We start from the raw sequence: 18,377 nt of genomic DNA on the forward strand, positions 1-18,377 counted from the left end.
TGATAATTTAAAGCAAACTTGAACAGTTTAATTTCAATATTTCTATCTATTTTAGTAAAATTTTGATTAATTTTATAATTTGTTTTATATTTTAAAAACAATATTTAAGTATAACATTATTATTATTGAATACTAAATCTATTTAAATTAACAATTTATTTTCTATTCAGAAATTAACTTTTAAATGTTTTGTGCTAAAAATAAAACTTGATGTTTGTTTAACTATTTAACAGTTTTTTGAAGCTTTCAATTGAATTTGAAGTGAATATTTTTTAATGGTTAACTGCAAAAATAAATTTTGTTTGTTGGTTAGCAAATTTTTTAACATAAATATTTGATATCATCCCTTAGAAAGTAAGACGTGATGTTGAAAAATTATGCCAAGAAAGAGGAACAATTCCATCAGAATTTATAGCTTTAACACTTTTAGAGCAGGCTGGTACTGATATCATAAACAAAGTCAGGTAAGATATATGTATTATATTTAATCAAAACTCAAATTATTTGATCTAAAACTATATTATTGCATTATATTATATTATATTTATTATAAAAAATGTTTCAGAAAATGTAAAATGTAATGTGAGATTTATCATCATAAATGTAAGAATTATAAAAAAAATAATAGTAGAGATTGTAAAGAAAGATTATTTTTTCATTTGGGTAATAATTTTCAAGAGAATGAATTAAGGAAGAGAAAGAGCAGTCAAATTAGTGCTTTCATATAGTGCAACTTGTTAACTATTAATAGTAATAAATTAAATATAAACAAATGTGAAAATACATTAGTTAATTAGAATGACATGTTTGTAACACTACTAAAAATATGGGAAAGGCTTAAAGAAAAATTACCTTTTTTTCAGGGACACTAAAGTGTTTGTTTACAAGATAAAATTCCAAATCTATCACTTAATTCTTAACTAACCAAAACTCAAGAAAAAAAATTATAATTGTTAAGTTAGAATAATTTAATTAGTTTTGTAAGATTCGTTACAAATACAAAATTTATTTAGTAACAGTCTAGAAATTAAAGAAACTAATATTTATGTCAAATTAGTTTTGGATTAAAATCTTGTTCTGTCAATAAATTCAACAATTAAAATTCTAACTACTCAAACAAAGTTGTTTCTTAAATTATTATTTTTTTTATTAAAAAGTTGAAGACTAAAATACAAATAAAAATTTGATGTCGTCACACATTCTTTACAACCACGGGAACACAATTAACATGAGTAAGTAACAAGAAATATTTTTACAAGAATCTGGTGTCAGAGGGACTTTTAATCAATCTACATATTCATAAGCAGAGAAGAGTCTCAAAAGAAAGGTCAACTCTGATCAAGTTAATTTTGTTCCTGTGGTTGTAAAGGATGTATGAAGAATTTTTATTTGTATTTATTCTTCAATTTAAAAAATATATATATATATATTTCAGCCTGGATTTTTAAAATTTTTTCAAAAACAAAAAAAATTTAAGAAACAGTTGATCTAACTTATTAGTCTCTACAAGCCAATACAAAATCAAAATTCAATTTACTTAAGATGATCACTCAGTAGATGAAAGACTTCAAAATATTCAGTTGAAGAAAACATATCTTTAAGTGTTAATATGCAAATTGTGCCAATCAGAGGAATACTCTTGATTGTTTTACTCACAACAGGTCTTGTGATTGGAATGTAAGTATACAGTACTAAAAGACCTTACAGAACCATAAAACTCCAATAAATAATCTTGGACAGAAGAACTAATGTTTTTGATCCTTTCCATGGATCTTTGGGTCAAAGGCTTTGAATCAGATTTCTTTTTGAATATTGTTGCAATTGATGCATTTCAAAATGTATCAATCAATTATGAAGGACCAACGGTATATTCCAAAGCTGATCAAATAAATTAAATTTAACAGGCATTCAAAAATCTTTCCCAAAAAACAAACAAATTTAAAATAAGAAAACAACAAATCAAAATAAAAATGTGAGGAATGAAACCCAATCTTAATTCATTATATTGGTCATTTTCAACAAGAGTTTGTCATGAGATAAGAATGTCCAATGCAATAGTTAATGAGTGGATTAAGGTTCATTTCAAAACTAAGACCATTCTTATTATTGGCAAAAAATGTAGATACAGACTGTTCATCTTTACACCATTTATTAAAATGGCAACACACTGAAATTTTTGCTGTATATTAAATAAAATATAAGAGCATAAAAGGGTTTTGCTGAAGGAATAAGATAATTCAGAATGGTGAAAAAGAAAACTTTATGCATTTACTTATTATACTTGGTCAGGCATATTACAGATAGATGAAAAATTGAAAAAGATGTGGATAGCAGTATTAGAAGCAATTACAGTAACACATTCTTTGTGCCACGAGGTAATCTTAGTAAACTATCATAGTAGAGAAGGCAATTCAAAGAAGTTTAGTACAATGCATAAGACAGACCCCTGAACAAACTTCAGAGGGGAGAATCTGGTCTCTGGCAACAAAAAACTGGGAAAAATAATGGTCAGAAAAAAATATGTACAAATGATAAAGTAAGCAATGAAAAAAATGTCAATGAATAATGAATTATTTAATGAACAAACAGTAATATAATAATAAAATGTATGAAAAAGACATATTCTTTATTTCCAGCCTATTGTTATGTGTGTGTTATTGATCAATGGTCAGTAAAAATTACACAAAATGAAAACAACAGTAATAGTAGCAAATGTCAAAACAGTACTTTATCACCTACCAGCACTAGCACAAGAACCTCTCCTCAACTTAGTGACATGTACAGCTATTGCCTAAACACCTACCTTATTTAAAAGTTATGCTTTTCTTGATTTCTCTCAAGTTCTTTGCTGGCAACAGCTCTAGTTTTATGACTTAAATTGTAATATATTTGGCAATAAATAAAATGGTTTTCTTCCAATTCTTGGTTTGTCTCAGTTTTATTATTTTTTGTATTCCTCCAGAAGTGATGTCACGCTACTAAGGGCATTGTCCATGACAGATCACACACAGTACGTTGAACTTCATTTTTCTGATTGGATGTGCAAAGTAGTTGTCTTGAACTAAACAAAAATCCCCAAAATGAAATCAGGTTCTCCCTTAAGAAAAGCAAAGTGCTGGCTTATTTGGATGTTCTAAAACTGTTGTACATAATGTTTTAGCAGAGGACAATGATTACAACACTACTAGAAGTAGATGTGACAAACTGACAGGAGAGGAAGTCTGCTATCATTTGGCTATGACGATGAATTTGTCAGTTAGAAGCATTGGGTGATAAGCTTTCATTGTTCTATCTGGTGTGCAGTAAAGAATAAAAATGATGTTACGTTTGAAGCAATATCACTGCATGAAAAAAAATTCCATGTTCTGGATCATAACAAACAACCATGCCTATTTTAGGCCACAGAACAAATGTTCTGAAAAGATTTGAATACATAGTGTTTTCAGATGAAAATAACTTAATCTTGAGGCATTATAAGGACTATTGGTATGATCTGCACAAAGAACCTAAGAGTGCCTTTGGCCATCAGTTGAGTGAGCTGGTGAGTTATAGCAGATCATAGAAAAGGCAATCTAGTGCATGTACACACGAGAATGAGTTCTGGGAGGCATAAAAAATCCTGTAATTTCATTAGTTCTATTTGGATCATATAAATGAATTAGAACTTGGCCTTGGGAACACAGGAAAATAATTATTCAAAAACTGATCATATGTTCCATGTGTCTGTCTAGTATCATCTTTCAGGTTACAATCAAGAACAGAAAATATAATTAGCTATTCAGGTCAGATATATATGTCTAATATGTCAGATAACTATCTTAATGTTGGAAGCATATTTACACCTTGAAAAGATTTTATATATATTACAGAAGCAGACACTAAAAAACATGTTAAATACATGTGTTTATTTCTGTTGCAATTTGTATTCTGTTTAAGATTCTGCACAAAAAAAGCAAATAGTTTTTAAATTAACATTTAGTTTCACTTAGTAAAAGTAAAAAAATTTTCTAAAGTGACTAAATTGCATTATAATTTTGCATGACTATACATTTGGAAGGCCCAAAAACAAAAACAACCCTTGCAGAGTTTGCTAAACATCAAATCTTTATTAAAATATAAATGACAATACTGGACTGACTACAAAACAAAAATTATTTCAATAATAATTACTTTAAGACTAAAATATTATAAATGTAATATTACAAATATTTCAAATATATAAAGTATTTACAACAATGAAATTGATTATTAGTACAATTTCAATTATTAAAAATCTCAATTAACCTGATTAAGAAAAAGAACCTAGGAAGAGAAAAATCTTTAATCAGCACCAAATGAATTAATTGGGTGTCAATCAAGCACATACAATTCAACAGCTTATACACTCACCAGCAAAAGTGAAGGGCATCAGTTTGACAATGGTCTTTTATACTCTGCTAATTTGCATATTGAACATGCTTACAAAAATTACAATGTTTCTTAACTTGTGTTTCTATTAATATCTGGTTATAAAAGTATAGTAGAATATTATTTAAACCCTAAATTAGTGGATGCCATTCCATTTTATTCAAATTTTGGTCTGAAATTAGCAAATGAGCAAATGAAGTTCTAGTTGGAAGTGTTGAGATAACAATTGAGATATAACATCCAGTTTATCTCCCTGTCCTCTATTGCTGACCTGTGTGATGTAAATTCCACTGATACTACTATGTGTTTCATACATGTTCCTTTTATAAATAAACAAGTAAAATGGCAAAACCGTATTTAGGACAAGACTATGTCTCGGAGACTCACTACTAAGTGGGATCACTTTGACACTCAAGGTGGATCTTATTTTCATTCTCCAATCTTCTTTGTTATCGCTGGTTTTGAGCACAATCATTCAAACTTCGCCGGCCATGACCACGAGGTCGTCCACGATGCATTTTCAGTGAAATTAACCTATCCAACGTAGAAATTTCTTTCCATTGCGTGTCGGCCCAGGTTGAATTTTTGTCGATGCCTAACAAAAATTTCCTGCTTTTGAAAAAAATAATAATAATCATGGCTATTGTATCATCTGAAATTATTTTTTTATATTGCACAAACAATACTGGGTTGTGTTTCACTTTGTCTGTTGACCTCGACCATGTGTTCTGCGTCTTTTGTTCTGCCTGTAAAAATTAACTGAAAAACCGATAATTTACTTAATTTGTATCAACTATGTGATATTTACAATAGTGTCGAGATATAATATAAATCCAAGATTGGCATGGCTGTCGAATCAGAAGGTTAACTAAATGAAATAAAAAGTTGTCTCTCCTCGTTAGAATTTAGGAGCGAAGTGAGGTCAAAGGGTGAAGGTCACGCAGTGGCGCTTTCTGCCCTACACGTCAAATTTTTATTGGTTCCACGATTTTACTATACTAGATAATGTTTAAAAAAACACTTACTTGTAACAACATATAACCCTGTTTTAACGTCATATTTGAAGCACTCCCAAATTTACAAAATTACATTACGAATTTTATTTAACATAGAAGATACTACGTGTTCAGTCCTAACGTCAGAAAATTCACTTCTTAGAATGACTGTGGGTGGTACTCTCCCCACCTGACTTCGGTGGATGAGGTGCCTGTTTTGCCTATTTGTAGAAGAGGGTCGCCATTTTGTATTTTATTTTGACTCAGTTCTCGATTCCCTGACTACCTACAAGTCTGGATTTTTTTACGCACAAATGATTTGGGCACCTAATACTCTGTGCCAAATATCAACTCTTGACATGTACTCCTTCATACCTCTAAGCTGGTAACAAAAACTGCAGTATGATTTTATAGACAAGACATAGTCTTGTCAATTAATTTATTATATTGTAAACATCATAATGAAACTAATACACCATTTGGGTATAGAAGGTGTCCCAAAATTAACATAGGATTTAAATTGTGTGCCATTTTTGTTTCATTGGGTTGGCAGCACCCTAAGAAATAACATCTTGTAGTAAACACATTGCAGTTAGTCAATATGAAGCAATACACGATGGAGGAGCACATAATGTTTGTTAAAACTCATTAAGTACAGGGAAAGTTTTGCTGAGACTATGTACAAATTATGTGGCATTCATTTGGAGAAATATACCAAATGAAACAACTGTACAAAGACTGGTTCAAAAAATTTGAACAAATAGGTTTGATTATACACAACAAAAGAATTGGCTATCCTAGTACTGACTAATTGCCTGAAAACATTGCCATTGTGAATGATAACATGGCTAAGTGTCCTGAAATGTCAGTCACTGGAATTGGACATTTTGAAAAGTACCATGCAGCAATTTTGATCTGCATTTGTACCCATTTAAACTTCAACTGACTCTATAATAGAACTAAAGCCAAATGACTATTTGATGCTCTGGGTATTTCAGTTGGGTGCTTGGAGAATCAGCAAGTGAATGGCGATTTTCCTAAGAAAATCATCTTTAGTGATGAGGCATATTTTCACCTTGATGGGTTTGTCAACAAGCAGAATTGTTGCATTTGGGTCATAGAAAATCCTCAGGTTGTTCAAGAACAGCTGATGCATGCCCAACAAAGTTTGGTGTGGATTTTGGACTGGTAGGGTGATTGGGCTGTACTTGTTTGAAAATGAGGCCTAAAATGTAGTGAAATCAATGGTGTACATTATTGTGAGATGATATTGGAGTTTTTGTGGCCTCATTTGGATGGCATGGTCATGAACTACATATCATTCAAATGAATGATATGTAGTTCCAGCAGGATGGTGCCATCTGTCTTATGGCACATGAAACAATCAAGTCGCTGTGGCAGAAATTTTATGGACAACTCATTTTGAGCAACAGCAACCAGAATTAGCCATAAAGATTATTTGACTTTTTGTTTGGGGACTTGTAAGATCCAAAGTTTATACTGCAAAAATAAAAATGATTTCTGAATTCAATGCAGAAATTTGAGGAGTTATTGACAAAATTAAGCCATAGTTATGCAAAAAAGTGATTGAAAATTTTGTCAAAAAAATGTGTGTAGGAAAGAGTCGTGGGGAACATTTGTTGGATATTGTATTTCATATTTAATTACAATGTTTACACTTTAAAATTATGTAATAACTTTGCCAATTAATGAATAAATAAAGCTTTTTGAAATTAAATCCTGTGTTAATTTTGCAACACCCTACACTTGTGCAATACTGGAGAGATCTCTTTTACACCTGGGTAAATGTTAAAGTGAAGACCCTGTATTTTTAAAAATAAAATAATGAACTAATTAACAGAATTAAATATGAATACAGTTTAAACATAAACAGGCTACTATTAATTTCCATTCATTCAACAAAATCTTGTATTGGTGTATGATGACATTTGCTAGAACCAATTTTTAGTCTAGAATAATTTTCCTAAACTGCATTTCTGTAACTGTAAAACTTATATGCTGTTGCTTTATACATATATTTCCAAAAAGAAGTTGTAAATAATTAAAATCATATATCATTTAACACTAGAACTTCTGTACTTTCAAGCCACTCTAGAATGGTCAAGGGCAGTTTTGTCCCCTCTGGAAAATTCGATCTATTTTCACATTTTCAATAAACATAGTTCCTTGAAAGTTTATTAACACTTAATGTAATTTTGTTAATTTTAATTTCAATCGACTAGTTAAAAACAAATAATTCAATACCAATATTTTAATACTTAATTTCATAATTTGTTTTTATTATCATCATAAGAAGAAAGTGTAGAAAAGATATAAAGATATAACATAAATGGTTCAATTGTATGAAATTATAATAATTTCTTTTGGTCTTTCTTTTGAAAAACTTACATAAAATATAATGTTTTTCAGCTGATACAATTAACACAAACTATATATGACATGTTTGTTTCCCATGCACCTTTTGCAGATGACTTTGCATTTTGAGCATATATCAAAATCTTTGTTTTTATATTACACCTCTGTTTGAAATTTGCATTGATTGTTGATCATGGTTTGTCTCCATCTGCTTTTTGTTTGCTTGTTAATATGTACTGTATCAATCTCATCCATGAATTTGAGAATAGAAAGAAGCTATTCTAACTTGCTCATTGTCAAGTTCATTTCAGTTTGCATGTGTGCAGGTTGTGACTTGAAAAATTTAGAAATACAAATAATTTGTGCATTTAAAATTTGAATTTTTCTAAAAATTATAATGTTGTTTCAATATTTATTTTAAAAAATTATTCATACAATTCAGTGTTTATGGCACTACATTTCTAGTTCAATGAATTAAGCATTTTTAATATAATTATATAAATAATTTACAAAATTATTGTTTATAATTATTATGAATGTAGTAATCATAGATTTGTGAAATAATGTTTACTTGTGAAAAAAGTATGTACATTTTTTCTTCTCTAAACAAAAAAATTATATAAATTGTCATATCCAAGTATCAATTTGACATTTTTAATTTATTTCAACAAACTGTATTGATTATTCATCATGGGGAGAAAAATGTTCCCTTTTCTTGTTCTTTAATTTTCCTTTTTTAACACAATATTTGTTTTTTCTTTTGACTTTTTTTGTAGTGAAGTAAATTTATCAGTTGCAGCTCATGTAACAGATAGAATTCTAGATGATGTAATTGAATCTTTATCAAGAATGCATAAAGAATTAGTAAGTAAATGCTTATTTCTTATACATTAAAAAAAATTTTTTTATTTATTTTAGAATTTAATTTGAAATTGGTTGTTTTAGTTAGAAATAATTAAACAGCAAAGAAGCACAACTCCTGATGTTTTACGAAGTCGAGGAAGAACTGAAAATTTTTTGAGAGTAAATCATGGTGGTAATTCACAAATTGATAACCTAAGTGAACAATCAGATTCTCCATTGGTAAGAAATCTTTCAATATATAAACATAATTTAAATGATTGATAAGTTTTTATCATATAAAATATAAATTTATTCAATTAAATGTTTCTTTTCTGATTCATTTTACATAAATATTACTTTTACAAAAAATTTTGAAAAGTAATAAATAATAGTAATTATTTTAATCTTTAAGTTCATTTAGAATTTGAATTTTTCTAAAAATTATAATGTTGTTTCAATATTTATTTTAAAATTAATGAATAGAATTAATAAGTAATTAAATATATATTTTTAAAAATTTTTTGTCAATGCTTTGTATTTTTTGATTGATATACAAAAACATTTTTATCTTATCATTTACATGTAATTGTAACTTTTGTTGTTTCAACATTAATAGTATGTTATTTATATATTAATATTTATTAGTAACTAGAATTGAATATAAATAGGAAATTTATTAGTAAAAATATGCTATTAAATCTTAATTTGAATAGGCATAAAATGAGAATAACTCAGATTGTTGAGAATGATAGTTTTTTCTCTTCTAACAATAAAAAGTGAAAAATTTAAGTGAGAATTATAAAAAAAAAAGATTTTTTAAATAATATAAATATACATTTCTTAAAAGAAGTTAAACAAATTAAACCTAAGCATTTTGAAAGTGAATTTTATTTGATCAAAAATAAAAATCCTAATCAACAATGGCAAATTTAATGTTGTAGAGGCTTAAGATTTATCACAGATATCATTTTTAATTTGAGGTGTTTAGAATATTATGTCTTAAATTTAAATATAACAATTTGAAGCTAAAGTTAATACTTGTTTCTTATGTTTATAAAAAAAAAAAAAAACAATAAATTTATTCATCTTACAAATTCAATCAATCAATCAATCTTTATTGTATTAAGGAAAAATCCTTGTTACAGGGTTCATCTTACAAATTTGGAGAAGCAGAAATTAGCATAAATATTTATTATTCATATTTTAAATCTTAATTTAAAGTGTACTATTGGGTTGTTCAGGAAGTTCATAGCAATTTTAGGAAAAATAAAAGAAAGTTTTAAAATTAAAAATATATCTTTATTCAATTACATATGCACCTTTGTTTTTGATGACATGTTACCATCTACAGAGAAGCTTCATAATACCCTCTTCATAGAACTTTCCATTTTCTTCACAAAAAACCGTTCCATGTGGTTTTTGCAAGTATCTAAACTATCAACGTTTTTATTGCAAAGGGAATTCTGCAGAGCCCTGAACAAATGGTAATCCTATGGGGCAAGGTCAGATGGATAAGGAGGTGGGATAAAACATCCCAGCCTAGACCCAATAATTTTTGGCACATTTGTAAAGAAGTGTGCAGTCTGGCATTATCTTGATGAAACACAATGTCTTTTCCATTGGCTAATTCTGGACATTTTTCTTCAGTTGATTCAGTTGGGAACAATACTTATCAGAATTGATTGTTTGATTCTGTGGAAGCAGCCTGTAGTACAGAATTCCTTTGCAATCCCATCAGATAGTGAACATGACTTTATTCAAATGAAGATCAGTCTTTAGAGTTTTTAATGGTAGGTTCATTTTTCTTGACCCATGATCATTTTTGATTGATGATGATGATATAAACAATACACTTTTCATCACCTGTCACTAGATGTTTCAGTAGAGAGTCATTTTTATTTTGTTTCAAAGAGAATTGCAAATGGGGATGAGACCCAATAAATTCTTTTTCATTAAGTCATGAGGTATCCAAATGTCATAATGATTCACATATCTGATCTTTTTCAGATGTTGAAATATGATACTTCACTATGTCTGTTATTTCTCAAGTTGTGTAATGAGGGTTGTCATCCAATAATGTTTTGATTTGGTCCTGTTCAATAAGTCAGTCAGTCTTCCTGAGCACTGATCATCTTCAAGGTTGAAATTATTCACTTTAAATTTTGTGAACCACTTTTGAACAGTTGATTCTGCTACCGCACTCTTACCATAAATATTACAACTTCTTTTGCTGTTTGCACAGCATTTTTGTCTTTTCTATAGAAGAAAACAAATAAATATCAAAAATGCAACTTGTTTGCTTCCATTTTCACAACAAGAAAAATTAAATAACACTACAAAAAATTTGTTAAGATTGTATAAATAATTTTAATGGATTTTTTGTAACAAACATTTAATTTGTTTTGTAACATATGTCATACAAATCAATGAATATTATGAAAAATAATACCAATTTACTTCATCTAGTGTTTTAACTGTCTGCTTTGAAAATCACTGCAAACTTTCTGAACTACCTAATAATAAAATTTGAGATTGGAATTTTTCAAAACAACTATTAATCTGTTGCATGTTGTTATTTCCAAAAATTTTGTATTTTTAAATAAATTATCAGATATCATTTGAATGATGATAATTTAATGTAAAAGAAAAACTAGGCAAACCTCAAATAGTATAAATTAATTTAATTTTTTTCTTAAATAATTATGTAAGATTATATTTTAACTTTTGAAATTTTCTATTATGCTGCTCTTTTGTAACTTAGTTGGCATGGTTAAATCTAGTAAGTATCAACTTATATTTTATATCACTTTTCAATGTTACTTATTTACTTGATGATATGTATTTCCAAATACAGTTAAAATATTTAAAAGTTTTTCTAAAATAAATGAGTACTGGAATTATTTTATGTACATACACATATGCACATGGATGGAAAGTTCTAAATATTCATTCAATTGAACTGTTCCTATCTTTCTGGATTGCACTTACGACTGGATTTTTAAATAGACAGAGCGAGGCATATAACAGAAGATTTTGAAAGGTGGAAAAATTGGCAAACTTAGTGTGTGAATTAAGACAAAAAAATAAATAATTCCAAAAATCACAATGTTTATAATTAATTAATAAATCATCTATATAAATAAATAATGTTTTAAATCAGGGGTGTCCAACCTTTCAGATTCTCTGGGCCACATTGGACGAAATCATGGATTTATGGGCCGGAGTTAGCTAAAGAGCAAAAAAAAAGTCAACAGAGTTTTCATATTTCAGTATTTAAAAGATTTGTTCATTCGTATAATTTATTAGAATTTTTTCATTCGTATAATTTATTAAAATTTTTTCATTACAAATACAGAACATGTAACTCGTTTGGCATCATTTTATACATTTTATGTAATAATAAAACTAATGTGACATTTGGCATTGTTGTTGAGAAACTAATGCGTCAATATCTGGTTCGATTGAAGTGGTTGCAATTCTCAGGCAGCCCTCAAGGTGTTCATCCGATATTTTGGTTCTAATTTTACTCTTAATATGCTTCATTCTTGAAAATAGTTGTTCACATATGTAGGTGCTTCCAAACAATGATGACATGAATAACGCATGACTGTGCAGTGCAGGATATATGTCTCTGGGTATGTATGTTTTATAAAAGTCAAACAAAGAGACATGATCAAATTTTTCTTTAAGTTGGATGTCAGATTGCAACTCTATGCATTCCATTTGAAAAGTTGCTGGCAGCATTTCTATATCGACTGTAAATGGAGTCGCAAAAATACAAAAATTGAGATTATTTTCCCGAAAATCTGAAAATCTATTTTCGAATTCTTGTATCAAATCGAAAAGTAAGGCCTCATATTTTTTTCCCTTTTTAGAAATATGCTTGGATAACGTGTTGAAATGCAAAAAGTTGTTCGCATTTAATTGGGCCTGCCATAATTTCAGTTTTACCTGGAACGCGTTTATGATTTGAAACATTGCACTGATAAGTTGGTTTTTCCCTTGAAGACGTGTGTTTAAGTCATTTAAATGACCAGTCAGATCTACCAAAAATGCCAAGTCTGCAAGCCAGTTGGCATCGTCAAGTTCTGGCACAGATTTTGCTTTCGATGTCATAAAAGATTTGATTTCATTAAGTAGATCATAAAATCTTTTTAACATTTGTCCTCGACTGAGCCACCTTACTTCTGCAAAGTAAATGATATTGCCATACTCAGCATCAACACTTTTGAGAAATTCTTGGAATTGGCGATGATATAATCCCCGGGCTCTTATAAAATTCACAGTCTTGACAACGATTTGCATAACATGATCCATTTTCAAAGCTTTTGCACATAAATTTTCTTGGTGTAGTATGCAATGGTACTTCATGAAACGAGAATTTTCGACAGCAAAGGCATCGTTTTCTATTAATTTTACAAGCCCTTCTTTTCTACCTATCATAGCTGGGGCCCCATCTGTAATTACACCAGATATATTGGAAAGGGATAAAGAAAATCGCATTAATGTTTTTTTCACTGCTTCATATAAATCTCTTGATTTTGTCGTGTCTTTTAATGGCACTAACGAGAGCATTTCTTCAGTTACACTATATTCGTCATTAATACCTCTAATAAAAATCGCGAATTGAGCTGTATCAGTAGCATCAGTACTTTCATCCATGGCCAAAGAATAAAATGTAAACTCACAGGCTTTACTTTTCAAGTCGCTTTCGATATATTTCCCGAGATCGTCAATTCTCCTGGCAATAGTTTGATGAGACAAACTGATTTTAGAAATATCACTTTTCTTGTCTGGACAAAGTATATCTGCAACACTTTCCATGCATTCCTTAATAAACTCACCATCAGAAAATGGTTTTGATTTTTTGGCGATTAAATTTGCGACTACAAAACTAGCCTTTATAAAAGATTCTCTCCAAGTTGTAACGTTGCTAAAAACCTTTTGTTGAGATATAAGACTTTTTTTCAGTACCATTACTTGGTCTTTGCGACACATTCCTTGATATGCATCGAATTTGGAAGCATGTTTTTGTGCATAATGCCTTCTCAAATTATACTCTTTGAAGACAGGTATTGAAACACGACAAATTAGGCAGTGCGCTTCACCTTTCACCTGAAGAAAAAAATAGTCCTCTGTCCATTTCTCATTAAATAACCTTCTTTCATCAATATATTTCCTTTTCTTAGAAACTGTTTTTTGTTGAGTCGTAGAAGCCATGCTAAACGGTAAATTGACATTACTATAATTAGTTATTTAAAATTAATAAAAATAATAAGTATTTACTTACTTGTCTTAAAAAGAAACAACTATTAAATAAATTTAAAAAATAATATAATTTGTTGTTTCACAAATAAAAACAAGAGATATACAGGATATATTAGAGAGGGATCGGCAATATCAGTCCGGCCACGAGTTCGAGTGGAAAGGAAAAAGAACGAATCAGTGTTGCCAGATGTTTTTAGTGTTTGTTGCCAAAATTTTCTAAAAAGTAGCCCAAAAATAGCCATCTCAACACTATATATATAAAGTTTTACGGCTTTGTGAAACTTCTTTTTTGTGGTTGATGCCGTTGAAATAAATAAATAAAATAAACTTGTCAGTTTTGTTTACACATTCATTGGGCCACATTGCAACTTGCTTTGGGCCGCATGCGGCCCGCGGGCCGCGGTTTGGACACCCCTGTTTTAAATAATCAAATTATATTAGATACATAGCTTTGACCACTTATAATGTAAACACATCAACATGCATGGTATAATTTTTAATAAAACAACATGTATCATGTAGGTTAACTATACTATTTAGTAAAATGTATCATTTCCATATTTTAAAAAATATTACCAAGTTTGGTACACTTTTATATAATAATCCATAATTAAAGTCCAAGTTAGTGTCAGAAGCGTTCATGTTTAATCTATGTCAGAAAATGTGGCATTCTAGAATTTTCTAGTCTGTAATTGCAACACCAAATGGGTTAAATCTGGCACTGTTTGCACTATAAACTTAGTTTATAGTACAAACAGTTTATAGAGTTGTGTTGATGTCAACATTACGTTGTATTGAGTAAGAGTACTGACCTCAGTTTGATTATAAATCACCAAATTGATTTGTCAACTTCAACAACCTTGAAACTTCATGCTGCCATTGGAGTAGTCATTACTCTATGGAGAAAGTTGTTTTGCCTCAGACTGTAGTTGTCATCTGGTCAGGACCAACACTCAGTTTATATAAAAATTTCATAGTCAGAGAGTTAACATTAGCATAATTTACATTTAAAAATTAGTTTTTATAAAATTTTCAAATATTCCAAATTATTATTCATATTTTTATACTAGTTTCTTAATTTTTTTTAGTGGTGTAAAAAGTTTATCTAGACAAAATTCACTCTCCCAGTAGTGACCACTTGGTCATGGTGGGAGAGCCCAGTAATTTTACTGATCCATAGGGCAATGCAGGCTGGAGCACAAGCTCCTGGTAGGAACACCCATGCCAGTAAGGTCTATGGGGAGAAATGAAGCTAAGAGTGACCACACTCACATTCTGTGGAGATATTTATCATGGTAGTAACCAGATCTAAGTTTTATACAGGATCGGATGTCTCCCAGCTTAACAAGGTTTGCATGCATGGGTTAGGCAGAGGCTCATGTTTGAAAAATATGCCACAGTCTCCTTTCGTTACTGGTGGCGAAAGCAGCACTGGCCCAAGCATGGCTACTGCAATGCCCTCAACAGATGTGAGGAACCAATCTAGCCTTGGTGTTTCTGTGGCAATGCATCCACAGGCCACAAAGGCTGGAAAACCACGCCAATGGATGAAAATGGAAATGAACGAGTTTATCATCCATACTTACTACACCATCACAAAACTCGAAACAAACACGACAGCATACAACAACAACATGCCATATTGCTAGGAAATTTCTGAATACAGACACTGACATGGATACACTTGTTTAATTTTAGTTTTGTTTTGGTTGCTATGCCTTGACTCTGGTCCAGCATAGTACACAGCCACCGGTGTCAACTTAGTACTGAGTATAACCCACTAAATAATAATAATAAATTAAAACAAGTAACATGAGAGAGAGAGAGATGTAATTTTCATATTGGAAAAGGAATAAGTTTTTTATTTTATAAATAAGTTTTTGTATTTTGTAAGTGCCATTTTACTTGTATTGAATATACTATAATATCTGATGATAGTTTTATTGTGATTTAATAAAACTCATTGTTATATTAAATAATAATAAATAATATGAATATAATAAGATATTAAAATTTAAAAATTTTTCCAGGCAGGGATTGTATTTATAAAATACTTTTAGAAAAAATAGTGAAAAACTTTGATTTAGATATAATTTGCATAATTTGAATAAAAGAACATCATATTTTAATAAACTTAAGCTAAAATTATCAATTTATGTTGGATGTTTTAGTTATTTACCTAACAACTTAAAATACTTCATATTATTTTGTTATGATTAATATAATTTAAACGATATTAAATTAGTTTAAAAAGAAATTATAGAATTTGTGTGTGTGTGTATACATACATACATACATATCACATATACCAATTCTATAATTTCTTTTATGTGTATATGTATATATATTAAGGTGATTCAACAAAAGTTCTTGACACTGACAACACTTTTTTTGTGAATGCAAATGAGTTGGTAACTGTGTCATCATCAAAGTACTGTACATACCAGTGGCGTAGTGTAGTGGGGGAGGCAGGGGCGGCCCGCCCCGGGCGGCACTTATAGGGGCAGCAAAATTTCACAATAAATAATAATATCTTGTAAAAATACCTAAATAAGGGGGCGGCGAAATTTTTCTCTGCCCCGAGCAGCTGACACCCACGCTACGCCACTGGTACATACTATCATTTTATAGAGCTGTTGAGTTCATTTCTTCATCAAATATTGAATGAAAGAAAGAATGAATGAATGACAAAAAATCTTATCATTCGTGATATCTCATGTCATTATCGGATACAAGGTTTCAGTGCAAGGATAGAAGCAGAGAAATTTGCACAATTGAAGGCCCAGGCCTGATGAACAAGACAACTATAGCTGAATGGTTCTGCTGCTTCAAATATGGGAACAGCAGTCTCGTAGACAAGCAATGACCATTGACCATTATTGAAAAAGTGCTGTTCCAAGCTGTTCAACAGGAGTCAGGCAATAGCACTCGCCAACTGTCTGCCAAACTCAGAGCTTCTCAATCAACCATTGTTCGGCATTTGAAACACCTTGGCTTTTGGAGCAGAAGACCTTGAGAAGTACTCTTTGAACTGACAGAGCAGCAGCACACAAGAGGATACAAGTTTGTAAGTTCAACTGTTTCAAAATTAAAAAGATGACAGGTTATGGTATAGGATCACAATGGGAGACATGGATCTTTTTCAGTAATCTTAACAGAGGAAACCAGTGGCTCCAACCAGGCAAAGTGCTGACAGTTTGAACGAAGACAGTTTGAACAAAAAGTCATGCTTTGCATTTGATGGAATTTGGATGGTCCATTGCATTGAGAGCTTGTTCTTAATGGCCGAGCTGTGGATGGCAATCTCTATGCTGAGCAACTGAAATGGGTATTTCAAGCCCTGCACACTTGCTGTCCAGCATTGCTTAATCAAAAGCATACACTGCTACAATACAATAATGCTCCAGCAAACCATTCCAGAATGGTCCAAAAAAGTTAAAAGAGCTGGACGGGATCAAAGTTTTGCCTTGCCCAGGATACAGTTTTGACCCTGCTCCATCAGATTTTTACCTCTTCTGGTCATTGGCACATTTTCTGAAAGGACATTCCTTCAATACAATGCATGATATCAAAAATGGGGTTTTGTGAGTTTTTGGAATCAAAATGAACCTTGTGGTATTGCCAAGGAATCTGCCAACTTGCAGAAAGATGGATCAAGACCATAGCTAGCAATAGCCTTCATTTTTAGGAATAACCATGTCTCTGTATTTTATTGTGAATAAAGTTTTGTATCATATGTTTGTGTTTGGGAACTTTTGAATCAACCTGATATATTATATATGTGTAAATTGTAACTGATAACAAAAAACTTGTCAATTGGTATATTTTTTTAGAAACTTTAATGAGCCTATATTATTCTTTTTTAAATATGTTAGATACTATTAGTAATATGTTGACATGGATACCAATAATAATGTATTATGTCTTTCTGTTGATTATTATTAAGTCATGCATACTCTATTGAAAGATTATAATTTAATTATATTTAATATATTTTTATTTTAAATAAGTATTTAAAATATATAATAGGCTACTCCAAAATTAACAAGTAAACGAAGAAGTGTACATACAAGGAAATTGAGACCACAATCTGTTGTAGGTAAGTAATGAACTTTTATGCATAATGTGTATAATTATTGTATTTTTTATTTTTAAATAATAATAATATAATAATAAATGATAACTGTATTAAATATATTTAAATCCTAAGAGAAACAAAAAATGTGTTTAGTCAATCAAATTCCCTATAATAGAAACTCTGAAGTATTATTTGATTTCATTATTATTAAATATAAACAAAACTATCCTGTTTTATTTTTTATGAATTTGATCATTTTTGTTTGTTTAATAGTAGTAGTAATGTATTTTAATTTAAAAAATCATTGTTGTCTATATATATATATATTAGAGGGTTTATTCTTGAAAAAGTTTTAATGTTTAGAAAAATAAAAATCATCAAAAAGAAAATAATCATGATTTAATTTCAAA

At 29.8% G+C, this 18,377-nt stretch overlaps 1 protein-coding gene across 10 annotated transcripts in view; it reads left to right on the forward strand.

The window, feature by feature from the left end:
- The window catches only part of LRR (Leucine-rich repeat), a 159,868-nt gene that overhangs the window by 91,888 nt on the left and 49,603 nt on the right, over positions 1-18,377 (forward strand). For 7 of the 10 annotated variants that reach the window (XR_010881313.1, XR_010881314.1, XM_067274815.1 and 4 more), the window contains 5 exons: positions 352-464; positions 8,555-8,642; positions 8,724-8,861; positions 11,383-11,400; positions 17,919-17,988. Coding sequence is in view for 8 of the 10 variants with exons in the window: in XM_067274815.1 (XP_067130916.1) it covers positions 352-464; positions 8,555-8,642; positions 8,724-8,861; positions 11,383-11,400; positions 17,919-17,988 (427 nt within the window). In the remaining 2 variants the exon portion in view is untranslated. The remainder of the gene's footprint in view (positions 1-351; positions 465-8,554; positions 8,643-8,723; positions 8,862-11,382; positions 11,401-17,918; positions 17,989-18,377) is intronic. The other 3 variants (XM_067274817.1, XM_067274822.1, XM_067274820.1) reach the window with 1 other exon arrangement.

This window comes from Centruroides vittatus, unplaced genomic scaffold, assembly GCF_030686945.1.
Source record: "Centruroides vittatus isolate TY-2023 unplaced genomic scaffold, ASM3068694v2 contig_564, whole genome shotgun sequence".
NCBI classification, from domain to species: Eukaryota; Metazoa; Arthropoda; class Arachnida; order Scorpiones; family Buthidae; genus Centruroides; species Centruroides vittatus.